The sequence below is a fragment of the Chelon labrosus genome, assembly GCF_963514085.1.
Source record: "Chelon labrosus genome assembly, chromosome: 19".
Taxonomy (NCBI): Eukaryota; Metazoa; Chordata; class Actinopteri; order Mugiliformes; family Mugilidae; genus Chelon; species Chelon labrosus.
Genome location: NC_140352.1, coordinates 24,637,031 through 24,654,829, shown reverse-complemented (window position 1 = coordinate 24,654,829; position 17,799 = coordinate 24,637,031). Strand labels below are relative to the sequence as shown.

At 40.4% G+C, this 17,799-nt stretch overlaps 1 protein-coding gene across 1 annotated transcript; it reads left to right on the top strand.

The window, feature by feature from the left end:
• Nucleotides 1–4,226: 4,226 nt before the first annotated feature.
• naglu (N-acetylglucosaminidase, alpha) lies at nt 4,227–17,583 on the top strand. Its single transcript, XM_084567231.1, has 6 exons — nt 4,227–4,778; nt 8,098–8,245; nt 8,607–8,753; nt 13,400–13,485; nt 15,067–15,323; nt 15,563–17,583. The coding sequence occupies exons 1-6, from the start codon at nt 4,366–4,368 to the stop codon at nt 16,768–16,770; spliced, it is 2,259 nt and encodes a 752-aa protein (XP_084423357.1). The 5' UTR covers nt 4,227–4,365; the 3' UTR covers nt 16,771–17,583.
• The last annotated feature ends 216 nt before the right edge of the window (nt 17,584–17,799 follow it).

The window sequence follows — 17,799 nt, the reverse complement described above, 5'->3', positions numbered from 1 at the left end:
ATAACCACAGCTCTCTCAGGCAGCACAGAGCCTGATTTGTAACAGATTTGTGATTGAGGTATTTTACAATTTGGGAGAAATATCTGGTGGAGTGTCATGATGTGTTGATTCTAACGTTAAGACTTGCGACTTTCAGAATAAAAGGAGTGGGGTTTGGTAGTGTCAAGATAATGTATTACATTTTTTATACCCACAGAATAGTGGTTAAATCTGTGCCTAGGAAATATGAGATCACTTGTCATTTCTGTTGTGCTGCACCTAACAGAGTGACCATCTGCTAATCAGACTAAATATAAATTAGACGCAGTGAAAGTCTATATATATATATGATGAAGTGCGGACCAGGCTTTCCAGGAATTAACTGCTTTTGCCTTGTAAAAGTGACTTAAAAATATATATATATTTATAAAAATGCAAGTTAAAATGTTCAGTAATGGTGCATACAGAATAAAGTGATAACAAAGGCTATGGGCCATGGTTATGGGGATTTAACCTTTGCAATAGTCAGCAAAGTGCTTCTTTATTCAGCGAGCTGGGAGAGGCTGTTCAAAACTCCCTCTGCAGGGAGAGCCTTCTTCCTGCAGAGTGGAATCACTGTGAAGCTGTCTTGAGGATCCCTGAGTGACCTTGCTTATGTGCATTGCAAGCTGCTGAGACGCAGCAGAGGACTTAACTGCAATGAAAACCCTGGTAGTCTGTCAGCTTTTAAACAGGCTTCAGAATTTATAGGTTACAGATTACAGGATCAGATTTTAGGGGTTAAACGTGTTTCATAATGGCCTACATTAAAGTGGTTAATTTGAGGTTAGAGGTTTTCCTAAATTTTTGGTAAATCTTTCAGTAGACTATTCCTCAGATGTGGATGCTAAGTTTCTCTAATTAGGTCAGTAAAGTAAATTCTCAGTCAGCAGACTGGCATGAAAAAACCCTGATCATGGGATGTATTTACACATATGGCCAATATGCTAAGACTCTTGTTTTCAGTCCAGTAAAGGTTTACGTGGAAAATAAGTAATACCCTACTTTTATTTGGCATATCATGAATATTGAGAAATTGCAGATTTACCCTTGATTTGGACTAAATATATATATATATATATATATTTAGTTTTTCTGTTCAGATATAGCACTCAGAGTCAGAGGCTTTCCCATTTAACTGGAAATCAGGGTGGTGTCTTGTTTTGGAATCCGGGGATAGAATTCACAGAAAACACACCCTCAAAATACATTTAAAATGACTATTCAAGGTTTGACATGACTTAAGGAAGCCGCTTTGATGTATGATAATCCAAAGGGAGCTTGGAATTCAGTCCGTGTACCTAAACTCGACTTAAACAAACTATTGATTGTTTTTAACAGTTGGTTTTGATAGAACATTTAATCCTCCTCCAGCATAACTAGACGTGACAAGTTTCTGTTTTTTACTAGTGTCAGTTGGGACTGTGGTAGTTAAAGAGAATGACTATCACATTTTATAGAGAATCATAAACATATCCCATGCGCAAATATAGAGTATGTTGTCACGATGGAACTTTTATGTGCTTTGTGTGTGCTTTCTTACAGGCTAAGCGTTGTTATAGGTGGACTTCTTTGGGAAATTAACTCAAACCTTACTTTGTAATACTATTTTCAATCAGAATGCTTCTTTTCTCTGGCCGGAATAACTAGACAGCAGCATGCTGGGGTTGCAAACAACAGTTTTTCTCATTACTGATGAATCAGCAGCTTATTTTGTCATTAATAATTAACTAAAGCCCAAAGTTACGTCTTTAAGTCTGTTCTCCCCAACCAGCAATCCAAAATACATGTTTACTGTCACGCAACAAAGCAGGAAGCTGTAAACGCTGCATACATTAATTATTAAATGACCTAATCTAGTTGCCAATACGTGAGACCACCAGCATCAGCTTTTTCTACATTCTCCGTGATGATACAATAATCTCTGCAGCTTTGTGTTTTGTGGATTGGTTAAGGGACAGCACCTCAAAGCCATGTCGTTAACACTGCGCTACATCTACCAGCCTCAGCCTCAAACGTTTCACATGGAGTGAAAATTCATACAGTAAACGTCATTAAAAGTCACTGTGAAATAAAGATAGAGGAGTGGAAAATGCCTGGAATGTAGATGGGATTCTTTTCTAACTTCTGAATTTTTATTAGACTGTTAGACAGCTAAAACACTTTTGTTTTTTTGTTTTTTTATTTGTAGTCAATCCGCAAACGTGAACAAGCACTTTTATGCTCACACCAGCAGTTATTTAACGTCCTTGCCTTGCTGATGCAGTAATTTCCTGTTTGTTTTGATTCAGTTTAATGTAAAGTTTTTTTTTCATGTTCAGTGTAAATCAGTTATCTGGCTTTCAGCTGCTGTGTGTTTTCTGGATTCTGTACGGTGTGTGTGGTCTGTCTGGGGATTCCTATTTTCTTCAGCTTTGTGCTACATTTTACTTGAAGATTGGAATAAAGTTTTTTTTCTAATTAATCATAGTTCATTGTGCTTTATTGAGGTCTCCTCAACATGCTCAGACATGTTGCTCCAGTTATCTGCTGATCTGTGTCTTGTGGATTGTGAAGAAACAGCAGCATCTATACCATGTTTTAAAGCCATGTTAGCACTGCACATGACTACCACCTTCAGCCAGCTTCAACAAATGAACTTACTCGGAGTGAAAGTTCATGCCATAAACTTAAGTCACTGTGAAATAAAGACACATGAGTCCAAATGCAGCGGCACTCAAGTGCTGTACCTCAGAATGGGATTGTATTAAGTATACCTCTGCTTCAATACGGTGAGGAAATAAAAAAGCTTGTACTACAGCAAGTGATTTGACAAGTATATTTTACATGGAGTGTAAAAACATTTAGGAATTTAGCTATTTGTTTATTTCAACTAATTGTTTATTTGATCTATATGTTTTATTGATTTCAAATGAATTCAACTTTTTTTTTCTTTTCATCTTCTATTAAAGCAGTTATAATCCCCAGTTAACCTTTTGCTTTAAAAGAATGAATCAATGTGCAGCACTGTTCTGACAAAAAAAAACCTGACTGAATGATGGCAGGATTTGGAGAGGACTACTTTAAAGGGGAACTACTGTTTTTTTACAACCTGGACCTTATTTCTACCATAAAATACCTCTGTTTACTCACCAATATCACTTTTGTTTCATTTGCACTTGTTCAGGAGATAATTAGATCAGCGTATATCCATGTAGTGGAAGTGATCAGGGCACAGAGACACAGCCTCTAAATAACACATTATCTGCCCCGAAACTTGTTCATTTTGCCAATATTTTGTTATGATAATACATACTAATGCTATTCCCTGTTGAGTCCGGAGTTACGTGTTATCATCATCTGGGGTCTGTAGATTGACCTAGAGACCCCGGATTATACGGGTCGGCTTGTTTACCTGTAATTTGCTACTGCTATGGTTCGTCCACAACCTCAGAATCGGAAAAATATTCAGCCATGTTCCAAAAAACTAGCAGTAGCAAATTACAGGTAAACAAGTGGTATTTTATGCTAGAAATAAGGTCCAGGTTGTAAAAAAACAGTAGTTCCCCTTTATGGCATGGGTATGCAGGTTATAGAGCAATAAATGCTGCCATTCAAATGACATGAGAGCAGAAGCCAACGCTGGGACCAGAGTTAACCTGTAAGAGCGTGCATGCCTTCCAGGAATCAACGAGCAACTATTGACATGAGCAGAACCCTCAGTGCAACCAGACTGTGTGTTTTAATGCCAAGCACTTTACAGAACACGGCAAACAAAACTGCTCTTTACAGATTGTTTGGAAACTGACGATTTGTGTGGGACAATGTGTTATTTCCATATTATAACAAAACACCATCATCCAAATTCGTAATTGCACTGGTCCACATTGATTCTGGCTTCATTCGTCTCTTCAGACACTTTTGGTACAGCCAATTCATGTCTTTCCCATGAATTGAATTAATATTTTCCTTTAGAACTGATTATTAAATGTTAACTACTCCACCACTCTGTTGATTTAATTTTTTTTGTCTGTTCTCGTTGAGGTGGTTACATGAGGCCTTTTTATTCTGTCTCGTTCTGCTTTTTTGTGTCAAGTTGCATGATGACCTTTAAGAAGCAAATATGCCAATCACTGCAGTGAACAGGTTTCACTCTGTTGTTTTTGTAACATAGTCATATGACATGAAGAGCCCATTGCTGCACTCCTCTGATTGGCCGAGAGTTACAAAGAGGCTAGCAGCGCTCTCTCTGATTGGCCAGCACCTTTAGTCAGGCAACGCTTCCTGGTTATCTGCAAATGGAGAAATACAGTTGTTTTTAAACCTGAGCTGGGGTGGGAAACTGGCTTCATCAAACCGGGGATCAAAATGTCACCCAGAAGTGCCTGCTGCCTGGTTCTGGCCGTCGTCTTCTGTCTTCTTGTAACCGCACACTGCAGGTTTCCTACTCTGGACCACATCAAACCCAAAGCGGGCGACGAGGATCAGGGCAGAGCCGTTGTCGAGCTGCTGAGACGGTTGCTCGGGAACAGGTCGACGGAGTTCATAGTATCAGTCAATGGAAGCCTTTCCAACGACAGCCTGGATGTGTGCGAGCTCAGGTCCACTAAATACGGCAAGATAGTCGCCACGGGCAGCACCGGAGTGGCCGTGGCTTCTGGGATATACAACTATTTGAAATACTTCTGCAACTGCCACGTTTCCTGGTCCGGGGATCAGCTAGACTTACCCAGACCTCTGCCAAGACTCGCCGGCGTCCTGCGCATCAACACGCCGCACAGGTCAGTGACCCGCCGTGGTCCTCGATGTCAGGACAGCTAGTCATCAACTAATCACGTTTTAATAGTAAACATGTTCATTCATGTTGTTGAACTGGACTTGCTGGGTCCTTGCAGACGTTCCACCTCTCAGCCTATTGTCTGAGCTGTGTGTACATGTGTTTATATCACGTGCCCTTGTGCTTTACTGTTAAGATCAAGATTTTACAACCTTTAATTTTATTTGTTTTTTAAATGATCAAAATCGTTTTTCATCAATGTTTTTTCATCATGAAATCTTTTTGTTTCTGACCTTTTGCCATTTTTATATTTTATAGATAAAAGCAATACATTAAACATGTCATTAATCAATGAATTAGTGATTAGTTAAAGTTGATAATTTAGTTATTTTAAACATACTGTAGATAATATTTTTAAACTAGTTTTGTATGAAGTCTAATGGTAAATGATCTTGATTTTATATAGCTGGTACTCAAAGCCCTTTACAGTCAAAGTGACACACATACCCACTTATTCACACAAGCGCACACACACATTAACACACCAGCGCCATGCACTGAGAGCAACCGGGGGTCTAGTGTCTGAGTCGATGACACTTCAGGATGTGGTCCATGTACCGGGCATCGAACTGCTAACCCTCTCATTCGTGGACAACGCGCTCTACATACTGAAACACAGCTTCACAGCTGAGCATTTAGAATAATGTTCTTACTTTGAGGTGTCCCCTGCTTCTACTATGTGCATTTAGAAGGCAGTGAGTGTATTAGCTAAATGAGCTATAACACATATAATTACATGCCAGACTATTCATGATATTGCCACCTATCTAAAACTATCATCTGTCCCTTCATGAGGCTTCTAATAATCCATTAGTGTGGAAGCTGTCCGATCATCTGGTGTGGCTGCTGTACTTGTAAACGCACCAGTTCTTCCATGTGTGTACGCCCTCTAGAATTAATTGACGCTTCAGTTTTACTGACCTCAGCAAAACGGCTTCTTTGAAAATGTTGTTTTCCCACCAAATCCATTTCACACTGCTGTACATCGGATGTGTGCCAACTCCACTCAGTGGCGGCCACAGACCTTCACTGGATAGAAGAACCGTTCATGTTACGGCCGCATCTAACATAGCTGTCATGCCAGACACAGAGAAATCCTCTGAGGAAGTTGTATTTTAGTAGCATCTAAAAATCTCAGTGTTGTATTTACAACTTCAAACTTCCTGCAAGAACATGATGTGGTATTTCTACGTGTTTGAATTCTGCAAAGACGGAGGTAACTCCCAGCCCCCTCCAATGCAACACAGCAAAACCCATGGTAAATGGAGCGTTGTCACACATTTGTTTTCATTGTTTACCCTGAGCACTATGGACACTTGTGCAGCCGGTCCCTTTAAAGAACCCTTCCTTTCAATTATTTGTTGTGCATTAGACCCGCATCAGCTCACCCTAGCTATGTCATGTGCACGGTAGTTAGACTGAAAAATCCATGGCAAGCATGCACAGTGAGGCTTTCCCATGACTATAACTTAGTGGTGAGCAGTCTTAACTAGTCAGAAGCTTTAATCATATAGGAGCCGTAGAGGACTCATTCTTGAATTGAACTGCTTTATTAGACATCTTTTAATCGTCACAGCTATATGATGCCATACATGCTCCAGTAAATACCTGCTGTTCCATGACTGAGTTTGACCTGAAATGACTCGGGTCAGACTCTTCTTGGTTTTCACATAAAGTGCAGTCTTCATGTATTTGAACAGTAATAATTCCTACAGTTTTGTGACTCCACATTAGTTTTGAAAGTACTCGGGAAAACTAAAAAGTCAACTTTTACTGCCATAATTTTAACACATCTTTCAAAGCAAAGTGCTGAGTACAAAACTAAATATTTCAGCTTTAACTGGTAAGGCCCACTTGCTGTAAATGTCTGCATCTTTCAGGGGCTGATCAAGGCATCTTAAAATAGCTGGATTGGACTGAGCACATAGCCAGGCCAGATCTTATAGTCGCTTGTTTTGTTTTATGGCTGCTGTAGACCGAAACCACAGGTTAAAGTACCTGGAAGTACTATACGGAACTGAGAAGAGCTTTCGGTTGTGAAATGTTTTATAATGCTGATCTAAGCAGACATGTGATATGTCTTGTGACTGTGGATGCCATCTCGCCTAATCAGACCGGGCTTTCCCTAGAAAGTGTTCCATTTATCAATGAAGGCCACATCGTTTTCTAGACACCACCTAGATAAACCAGCGATGAAATGATGACATGTAACTAAACATCTCATCATTGGTCAGATTGGGCAGGGGTCCAGAGTCCAACATAGTTTTGGCAAACTTACACACCGATTCCACATTAGGTTTAGTGACCTCTGATTGGCTCAACGCTAAGAGTTTTTTTTGTGGTAAGAACCAGCATATGTTTAGTTTCTTTACTGTCATTTATTTTCCAGGGGAAGAAGCTGCACAGTTGTGTTGTAAAAAAGCTTTTTAAGGAATAGCTTGGAGGTATATTTTTTTCCCTAATGCATTGCCATTCAACTGTCAAGCATATAAGCCTACACACCGGATTGACTTTGAAGTTTATTGTATGTAATACAGTTGCACAGTGCACTCTGTCAAGGAGAATACAATAAAAAATCTTTTATGAATCACATGGAGAGGAAAACATGTTTAATGCCAAAACATGCAAAAAATGAATTACAGAAAAAAATGGATCGGCTAATGCTCAATATTTAATGATGCAGATCAGATCAGGACATCCCTAATAGTTTGTAAGTGAGGGAGATGTATGTATGTAACGGAGCCTTAACCTCCTGAGACCTGAGGTCTTGCTTGGTATCCATTTTTAATTTCTCTCTATGATTTAGGATGATTAGGACCTAAGAAGTATAAAAACTAAGCATCGTCTTTGAACAGGAAGTAAAAATATGTGGACACAAGGATTATTTCACTGTATAATACAATAAAGTCACCAACGTGTAACAAATTATAAAAACAGTTATTTCAATTCCTGAACGCTGATGCTCGCCGTCATTCGTCATTCATGTATTGAAATTTTGCGAGATGGCAGACTAAAGTGTCTAGTTGAGAGGACAGCAGGTCTACATGATGCAGAATGCAGAATAAGCTGCCACAAACCTAAAAACTCAATGTCCACATATGTGGACGCAGGGTCTCAGGAGGTTAAGTTGGTTCACTGAATCCATGACACTATTGACGCCCTCCAAAATATTTTCAGTGTTTTTTTACATGTCATGTCAAAGGCTTATCACTGATATAATACAGTAAACTAATAAACCAACATATTTCCATGTTTGTCTGTAGATTCCGCTATTACCAGAACGTCTGCACTTTTAGCTATTCCTCTGTGTGGTGGGACTGGCCAAGATGGGAGCGAGAGATCGACTGGATGGCACTCAATGGAATAAACCTGCCCCTGGCTTTCACTGGCCAAGAAGCTCTCTGGCAAGAGGTAAGAGCCCATCCGTTAGCATGAATGAGACATTTAAAGTCTGCTGACATTTAGTGTTTTTGATTTGTTATTGGAACAGTAAATACCATTGAACTTATAAGATGATCTGGTTTGGCAGAAAAGTGTTCAATATCAGTTTTATATCAAGTTTATGTTCTTGAGTTCTGTTGCACATTGACAAGGATAGTTGCATTATTTTCAAAACAGAAATAAGATAAAGTTGAAATGGAAGACAGAGTGGAGACGAGCAAGAGGAGAAACTTGACCTGACCTTTGAAATGACAGCCTGGTAGAATCAGATACCTGATGCTGTATGTACAGAATGTAAATATGAACTCATAAGCTTTTTGTGTGCCTTTAGGTTTACCGTGCTCTTGGGTTAAACCAGTCAGAGATCGAAGACTTCTTCTCTGGTCCAGCGTTTCTTGCCTGGAACCGCATGGGAAACATGTTCAGGTTTGGTGGGCCCCTGCCGCAGTCCTGGCACGTCACCCAGCTCTCCCTCCAAGTACTGAAACCCCCATTCATCTCAATACAGTCTAATTCTTTCACACCCTCTAAAACTGACTCTGTGTCTCATTTGGGATACTTCCATTATTACCCTTCTATGTAGTATGGTGTACAGTATGTACTTGTGTGTATGTTGTGTCTCAAATTCACCACAGCAAGCTATGCACTTTCTAGACATGATAACCACAACAATGGACCATAATGGTCACTCATCAGAAGTATGTGTTGGTTTTGTTTGATCACTTGGCTTGACTTGCTCCTCTTTCACGCAATTTGGAAATTGCTCTCAGCACCGTCAGCATGTTCTTCTACCAATGGCTGAAAATGTACAGGTATGTAGACTGACTTCTTGCTTTATTTCTGTGTGCATGCAATCTACATAGCCTATAGACTAGACTATTGTTGGCAGCTTTGCCCTTACATCAGACTTGATTTCTGAACTTTTTACTTAGAAGGGTGGAAACTGTTAGGACACTAATAGAATCACACTGTGCATTGCTTACTCAGTTACAGCCAGTTTCTCTCTCATCCTAGAAACCACAGTTTCTAGGTTATTAAATGATCATACTTGCTGACGATGTTGCCACTAAAGATGTATAATTCCAATCTTAAATTTTTATGTTCCACAAGGGTTGATCTTGGGTTCCTCAAGGTTCAGTCTTGTGTTTACTGCATCTACATGCTGCCCTTTTGTTCTAGTCATTAGTAGTAACCCTAACCCTTATGAACAGTTTCATTGCTATTGTACTTTAACCAGTTACTGTATATGTCCTGTTGCTGTCCCTCGCTCATAGCAACCAAGCCCAACTTAGCACATGTTTTTATGATATAATATACTTCACTTCTCAAATCTAATTCTTAAGCTTTAAATGAAGTCACGTCAAATTTGTTTATATAGACTCGGTACTGTTTGTGACGTTTATTCGTTTATGCACCACTGTATGTTATGTACAACTAGTTACATTTCATTTTTAAGAGAGAAATTGATGCACAATCTTTTGTATTTTTCTTTCCCCAGGCAGCACTGCTAGCTAAATGATGCACCTGAAAGTTAACAGAGAGACTTCTGTCCAGGGCATCCATCGGGCCTATGACGGCCATCCTGGAGCACCTGTCAAGGTTCTGTGTTGGTTGGCCAGAGGTACCTCCTATCATGTTGAGGCCAGAACATTCTATGTCATCCACCTTTCATGCGAGGAGGGTTCCCCTCACCTCACCTTGGTCTAAGTTTTGCTCATTTGGCTTGGTGATCAGCTTTTAACAGCATGGATGGGTGGCTGTCACATCCATGTGAAGACATTGACAGAGCTCGCTACCTGATACCTGAATACTATTCATTCTCTTCAGTTTCAGGCTGTATGTGACCACACAGCCAAGTTTATCAGCATGTTCACTAAGTTCCTTGGATCTTTGCATCTCTTAACGGTTCCTTTTACTATTGAGGTGGAAAATGACTTAATTGATCTCCACTCCCTATTCCAAAGGAACAAACTAGAGAACGTGGTCTAAAGTGATTCTGCTTGTTAAACTAAACTACAAAAGATAAATGAGAAGTTTAATATGACTGAATGATCGATGGTGAAAGAGAGAATGTATTTACAAACTGCAGTTATGACTGTGCTAAACCAGGCTACTCAAGATTACAAGATAAATCACAAGGATTCAAATTAATATTCTGACGTCAACCACTTGTCATTGAATAGGAGTTCACAGGTTTCTTTGTCAGGGTTTTAGCTGGGTGGATGCCTCCTGCTGTTGGAACTGTTGTTGGTGCAGGCCGGGATTTCACAAGGTGGCCTCTGAGTGGGTGCTCCCTAAGATGCGGCCTGTTGCTAAGGTGTGTCTTATCTTATCTGTAGACTTCTGCCTCTGTCATTACACTGGGTCGGTCCAGTTTCGTCCATAGTCAGTTTCACAAACTGCAGCCCTCTGTCAGTAGGGTTGATCACTTGCTACTGTCCTTAACTATTACTGGGTAATCTTAATGGAATAAAGGTCTTTGGTTGGATTAAACTTGACTGGTTACGAAAACAGTTGGTTGATTATGAAAATGACAATAAAGTAATAACAGTCTTGAGTAGACTCAATTCTGAAATCTTGAATATAAACTAAGTTGTTGTCACTGAGTACCTGTACGGTAGAAAAGTAGGAATGATGAGAAAACATTGTGAAGCACCTGTTACAGAATACTTCCTGTTCTCTGGAATGCAGTATCATAGTCTTCTCATAAATCCCAACCTGTCTGACAGGACCAACGAGCTGAGTTGAACAATGGGAAAAGAAAAGATACTTCCTCCGATTATCAATTTCCTGGTGTTAGTGGTGAGAAATAGTCAATTTGCTACTTTTGTTAATTTCCTCCATCCCTAATTCCCTGTACTCGTGTCGGATGATGAAGCTAGATTGACCTGACCATTGGGCTTTGTTATGTCATTGACATCCTGTCCTTTTCGGGATTGGAGGTCAGTCAAACTGGCACCAGGCTTGACCTGCATCGTTGTTGAGAGACATATTTTTGTCTTTGGAAGGATTTACCTCTGAAATCTGTGGCTCTTGGTATCCCCGAGTTCAGATGGTGAGAACCATTCTCCTCACCATTAAATTAACTTACACAGTTGTCTTTCTTCTGATCATGTCTGCTACATGAGCAAATAAGATACCGCCACCAAACTCCTGCGTCATTGTGGGTGGTGGCTGCCTCTGCTTCATTCAACTCTTTACTGTTATGCTGCAAGTCTATCATTTTATTGTCCAGCCATAAAGTCTATCTAGTTCTTAATCCATTCCCATGTATTTCAACTTCTGTATTGCAGTCGAGGTCAGATTGGATTAAACTGATGAAATAAATAATGCTGTTTAATTGGAATATTGATGTGTGTGTCTGTCTGAATAACCAGGATAATGGATAGAACAAAATTAGATTTTAAAAAATGTTTATATTTTCAAGAGCTGTTTTCTGTGCACCACCCTCTACCTCAGGTCTTGAAAAATAGTTCCTCCCTCTCTCCTCTTCTCCCTCTTACTCTGGTCTCATTGCCCACTACCACATTTTAGTGGACGAGGTGGTGAGAACACACCTCATTTCTGGTTTTCAGTATTCTCACCCCCCTCTGTGCTGACCCCAGTTCTCAGGTTTCATAGATCCTGTGGAGGAAGGACAGTATAAATGCATGAAATTAAATGAATGGTGAAATTCACCAAGGCCATCCTCCCCTCCAGGTTTCAACCAGCAATATGCGTTTTGATTGAAATACAATTGGATCACAACAATGGCAGTTACAACAATTAACATGTGAGTGTATAATGACGGCAATGATATGCATTCACAATAACATTCAGCCTCTTTAAGGAGTCATTGGCAACCCACTGCCAGTGACTGAAGTGAAAATTTAAATGACTTAAAGTGTAAAATACTCAGTTAAAAAAAGTTTTTGTCAATACAATATATAAATACAACATACCTTAAAGCCATAAATAATGATGCAGTATCACTTTCTATTTAACGTGGATTCTCTTTGTCACCAACCATTTAACCAGCATGTCACCATCTGGATACTCATAGTGCATAGCATGCAGATATGATTGCCAGAATCATATGAGGGCATCTTGAGACACCGGGTGAGAATGAATGTGAAAGCCACTCGTGGACAAGTTCACTTTTCACCTGGACTGTTTAAAAGATGGTTGATAAGCGGGTTTCTATCTGACCATCAGCATCACTGATGGGTGTGCTGTTAAATCTGTTCTTCCACCACCCTGTGATTCACAGGGCCCTGGAGTCCACCTGCAGCAACTGATTATTTGAAGAGACCATTTTCAAATGTATAGGAACAAAGTGTACTTTTTGAACAACTTTGGCTTTATTTTTGTGGTTATGGCAAAAAATGCTACTGTTGATACAATTGTGATGACTTTGCACATGTAGTTGCAGATCCACAGGAAAAGGAAGGAAAACTGAAAAGAGCACACAATAACATTGTGGCCCTACAGGTCATGTTGATTTCTCCTCTCTTGTAGAGATCCGAGGGAACAAAGCGCTGTACAAAGCAGCTTATACGCCTCGTATATTGGAGCAACTAGTACAAGTTTCTTACATCCTTCCAGAAAGAAATTTTATTTACAAAAAACAAAAACAAAAATGTTTCCAGGTTTTACCTTTTTAAAACCACAGTTTTCTTGGCTTAAAATGACTCAGTTCTTATCAGAATGTGAGTCTGGTAACACATCATTTGGATTTCATTATGCCGTGTGTTTCAACTGATACAGAAAAAAAAAAAAAAATCATACATAGTAGGACAGTCCTACAACCAACCAGAGCCATTTTGTTATAAACAAATTCAAACCCATTGGCTCAGATGACGTGTATAACTATGTTGCTCTTACTCTTCTGTCCATCACTGCTTAAAGCCCACCCAAACATTTTGATTGGCCCAGAGGATCTTTGCTGGAACATAATCCGTTTCCAATGGAGGGGTTCCAGACCAACTTTCTGTCACAAAAAATTGTGGACGAGAAGTTGGTCTTGCTTGCAGGCTGCTCTTGGCTGAAATGATCTGTACATTTGAAATGTTCTCTGATGAATTTATGTTGTCAAGCTGTTGTTGAATGTATCGTCTTACATCACTTTTCCTCACTTTTTTTCAGTTTAAAATCTTAGAGCGAATGAGATCCTTTGGCATGATCCCTGTGCTGCCAGCTTTCTCCGGAAACATTCCCAAGGGAATTCTCAGGTGACTCTTGCTTATTTATGTCTCAGCATTTCATTATTACACATACAGTATTTCTGCTTCATACTCAAGGAAATACAGATTTGTAAATACTAGAGACTGATGCCACCACTGGTATTTGAACGTTATAAACTGATATGTCAACAGCTGAATGAAGATATAAATTTCTTAACTAGATATTTGTCATAATGTGCTCGAATTTGGTCATGACAGAATTGTGATGAAGATGTGCAGTGAACAAGTTTTTCTTGTCAAAGCAACTTGACAAACTCTGCTGTGTTCCTACATATAGTCAGAGCCATATCATTTTGGCACGTTTTTTGTTTTTTCAGCTTTTTCCCAAACCATATTCATGTTATAGTTATTTAATGAGGATGTGCTTAAAATACTCTTGGCTTTATCAAATTTTAGAAATGTTACAAATTATAGCACATTGATACATGGCACCTACTTTTGCATTTGATCAAAGATAATTGGAAACTCATGGACAGATGTAGGATATTCTTCGATTAAGTAGGTAAAAAAGACTGGCATTGATTCCACTTGTGATATTTCCATTTGGAAACTTGTTGTGTAATCACAATGAGTTCAAATAAGCTCCTAATGCAAGGCAAACAACCTAAAGGGAAACTAAGAGCAACCTGTACCCATAGACTGTATATAAACACGGACAACACGTCCCCACTTCCTTGCATTGGCCAAACTGACACTACTTCCCGGGGATACGGGCGGCGCCATATTGCGTGTTTGGAGCCAGAGTCTGCGCAGTATGGTCCGAGAGAGAAGCCAAGGGAGTCTGCGTTATCGGTGACCTGCGTTTTAACTTGTGTTTACTGAATACTGAATTTGTTTGATTAATAAAAGAAAAACTTTGGATAGGGCTTGGATACTGTGATCTGAAGCATACAACATCATCTGTGAAACAAGGTAGAGGCAGTGTGATGGCATGAGCATGCATGGCTTGGGACATGGATGGGACAGAAGACAGAAGCAGCCAGATGAATTCTGAAGTTTGCTTAGATTCAACTAAATGAAGCAAAATTGATTGGGCGGTGCTCTAAAGTAGATTTGCCATGTCCGAGTAAGTCACCTGATCTCAGGCTGACTGAATATGCATTTCACCTGACAAAGCGTTACAAAAGGAGGAACCATGTTATTTGGTAATGTCCATGGGTTTCCGACTTCAGGCAGATACTGTCTGCAAAGGATTCTCAACAAAATATTAAAATTAACTTTTTATTTATGTCAGATGGCATAATGTGTGAAAATGTTTGTAATTCCTACGTTGTTCCTCCAGTTTGGACGTAGATACCCTCAATTCAAAGCTGAGAGTCTTCAAGTCCATTATGTAACCGTATATTGGACACTTTTCTATTATCATAAACCTGCCTTTAACTGCAGCTAAAGGCCATTTTAAGGAGGCAATCCTCTCTTTCCATTCATCTTTATATTCAGTTCACTGCGTTTCAGTTCCCTGAATCATTTGAGATAATCAGTCTGTGAACAAATGGCTTGAACCAGTAGTGCCACAGTTAGATAAAGAAGTAAAGCCTTTGCTTCAGATATGTGCTACCTGTGTTTCAGGCTGTATCCAGATGCCAATGTAACCAGACTGGGACCTTGGGCTCAATTCAACTGCAGCTTCTCATGTTCCTATATCTTAGACCCCCGGGACCCACTTTTCCTGCAGATTGGCTCCCTTTATCTGTCTCAGGTGGTGAAGCAATTTGGGACAGATCACATCTACAATACTGATACCTTCAATGAGATGACTCCACCTTCCTCTGACACCACCTACCTGTCTGCAGTCAGTCGCTCTGTCTTTGCCTCAATGACCTCAGGTGAGTGTCTGGGTGACTACCATGCTACTTACATTCCATGCTGTAAACCTCACACTGGACTGTCTGAATGTTGTCAGGATGCAAATGCAATAAGTGCCCTAGTTTGATGACCCATGGATGACCTGTTGTCCAACTCTCTTGCACAGACAGCCCCCCTCAGACTCCCTGCTGATTTTCAGCTGTGTTCGAGAACTGTCCTATTCTTGACCCTCATCCAAATCTCATTTTTTCCTCCCCAGTCGATCCTCAGGCAATTTGGCTAATGCAAGGCTGGCTGTTCTTCAGTGATCAAGAGTTCTGGAAGCCGGCCCAGATTCAAGCCCTACTACACGGTGTGCCACTCGGACGAATGATCGTGCTGGACCTGTTTGCAGAGACAGAGCCAATCTTCTCCTATACAGAGTCTTTCTTTGGACAGCCCTTCATCTGGTGTATGTTGCACAACTTTGGGGGCAACAGTGGTCTCTATGGCACTGTTGAGAGCATCAATTCAGGGCCCTTTAAAGCCTTGCATTTCCCAAACTCCACTCTCGTAGGCATAGGCATGACACCTGAGGGTATTGAGCAGAATCCTGTGATATATGAGCTGATGAGCGAGCTGGCTTGGCGCAAGGAGCCTGTCAACCTGGCCAAGTGGGCGTCGCTCTACGCTGTACGCCGCTACGGCAGCACGCAAGAAAACCTTACTGCCGCATGGAGGCTTCTGTTCAGCAGTGTATACAACTGCACAGTGCCACATCACCGTAACCACAACCATAGCCCACTGGTGCGCCGGCCTTCGTTTCACATGAATACTGCCATTTGGTATGACCCTGCTGACTTGTGCAAAGCCTGGAAACTCTTTATGGAGGCGGCGACTCCTGCTCTCATGTCCAAGGAGACCTTTCGGTACGATCTTGTGGATGTTACTCGGCAGGTCCTACAAGTCATGACATTATACTTTTACGGGGACATTTCAGATGCTTTCCACAAACAAAACCTGCCAGAGCTGCTGATAGTGGGTGGCGTGCTGGTCTATGATCTCTTGCCCGAGCTCAATCGCTTGCTGAGTAGCGACAGCAACTTCCTGTTGGGGACATGGCTGGAGAAGGCACGATCCAAAGCCCTGACTGAAAAGGAGGCACGACTCTATGACATGGATGCCAGAAACCAGATCACATTATGGGGTCCCAGTGGTGAGATCCTTGACTATGCCAGCAAGGAATGGGGGGGACTCGTTGAGGACTACTACGCCCAGCGATGGGGACTGTTTGTTCAAACCCTGGTGGAGTGTCTGAACACTGGACGACCATTCAAACAGGATTCTTTCAACCAGGCAGTTTTCCAGGTAGAAAAGGGATTCATTTTCAATGGCAGAAAGTACCCAACCAAACCCCAGGGAGACACCTATGAGATTGCCCGCAGGATTTTCCTCAAGTACTACCCACAGGTCTTAAAAAGACTATAGTAAGCAGAAACTTTGTGGTGGAAAAAAACTTTTGTCAAATCGCAGCAGAAGAATGTCTTCCTTCACCTCCAGTCTTCCATGGCTATCCCCAAACATATTGATGTGAAAACTAATCTGTTACAATCACATATGCCATAATGCCTGGAATGCAAGATTGTGAGAAATCTGGCATCATATAGCTACTGTCAAATCATACCTCTCAATTCATGTACAGATCAAACTAGTGATTTACTGCGTGTTCTTTTACTTGGGTTGGTGCGCCTCAGCAAATAGTTTCATATCTTCAAGTCCCTGGATTATATTTCTGATTAATAAAATATTTTTTTATGAAAATGAATAGGTATCAAATGGTTTGATAATAGGTATCAAATAAGTACATCAACTGCTTTCAGAAAAATACTATTTTCATGCTTCACCTTGTTCGTCCTTTGGATGACTAAAGTGTAGATGAGGGTTTCTGTTAAACAATGTAATTTCAAAACTGATTTTTAGAGTACTACAGGGACGCTGACATTTATAATGTGCCAACAAACTTTCCATGTTTCTGTACTGCACAGATGCTATTTTTCTAATTTAATGAATTAAAGGGTTGTGAACATCTCAGGCATGTCATGAAAGTCTGAAAGCTCTCATAATTGTGCCTTGTGCCGAAATATTGTACTACAGTTTCATGTAAAGCTGGAAGTGATCATAAAGTTTGAAAATTCAGAAACATTTAATGTTCTGACATTAACCATGTTAACTACTGTGCGCAAGGATTTGATCTCAGTATTCCTAATCATGATAACATGATGATCCTTCCACAAAACTGGATTAGTGGATGCAGCTCTTCTCTTCTTCTAGGTGCCTCTTCAACCAGTCTCAACATCACAACAGTTTGTGTCAACTCTTGGTCCTTCTTCCCTGCAGTGATCCTCATTGGACTGACAGACAATGGAGTGCTGTTTCTCTTTACTTAATTGAGCAGATCTTATTGTGAAATGGATTACTACAATAGATAATTGGGGCTGTCTGCTGCTTTTGACAGGG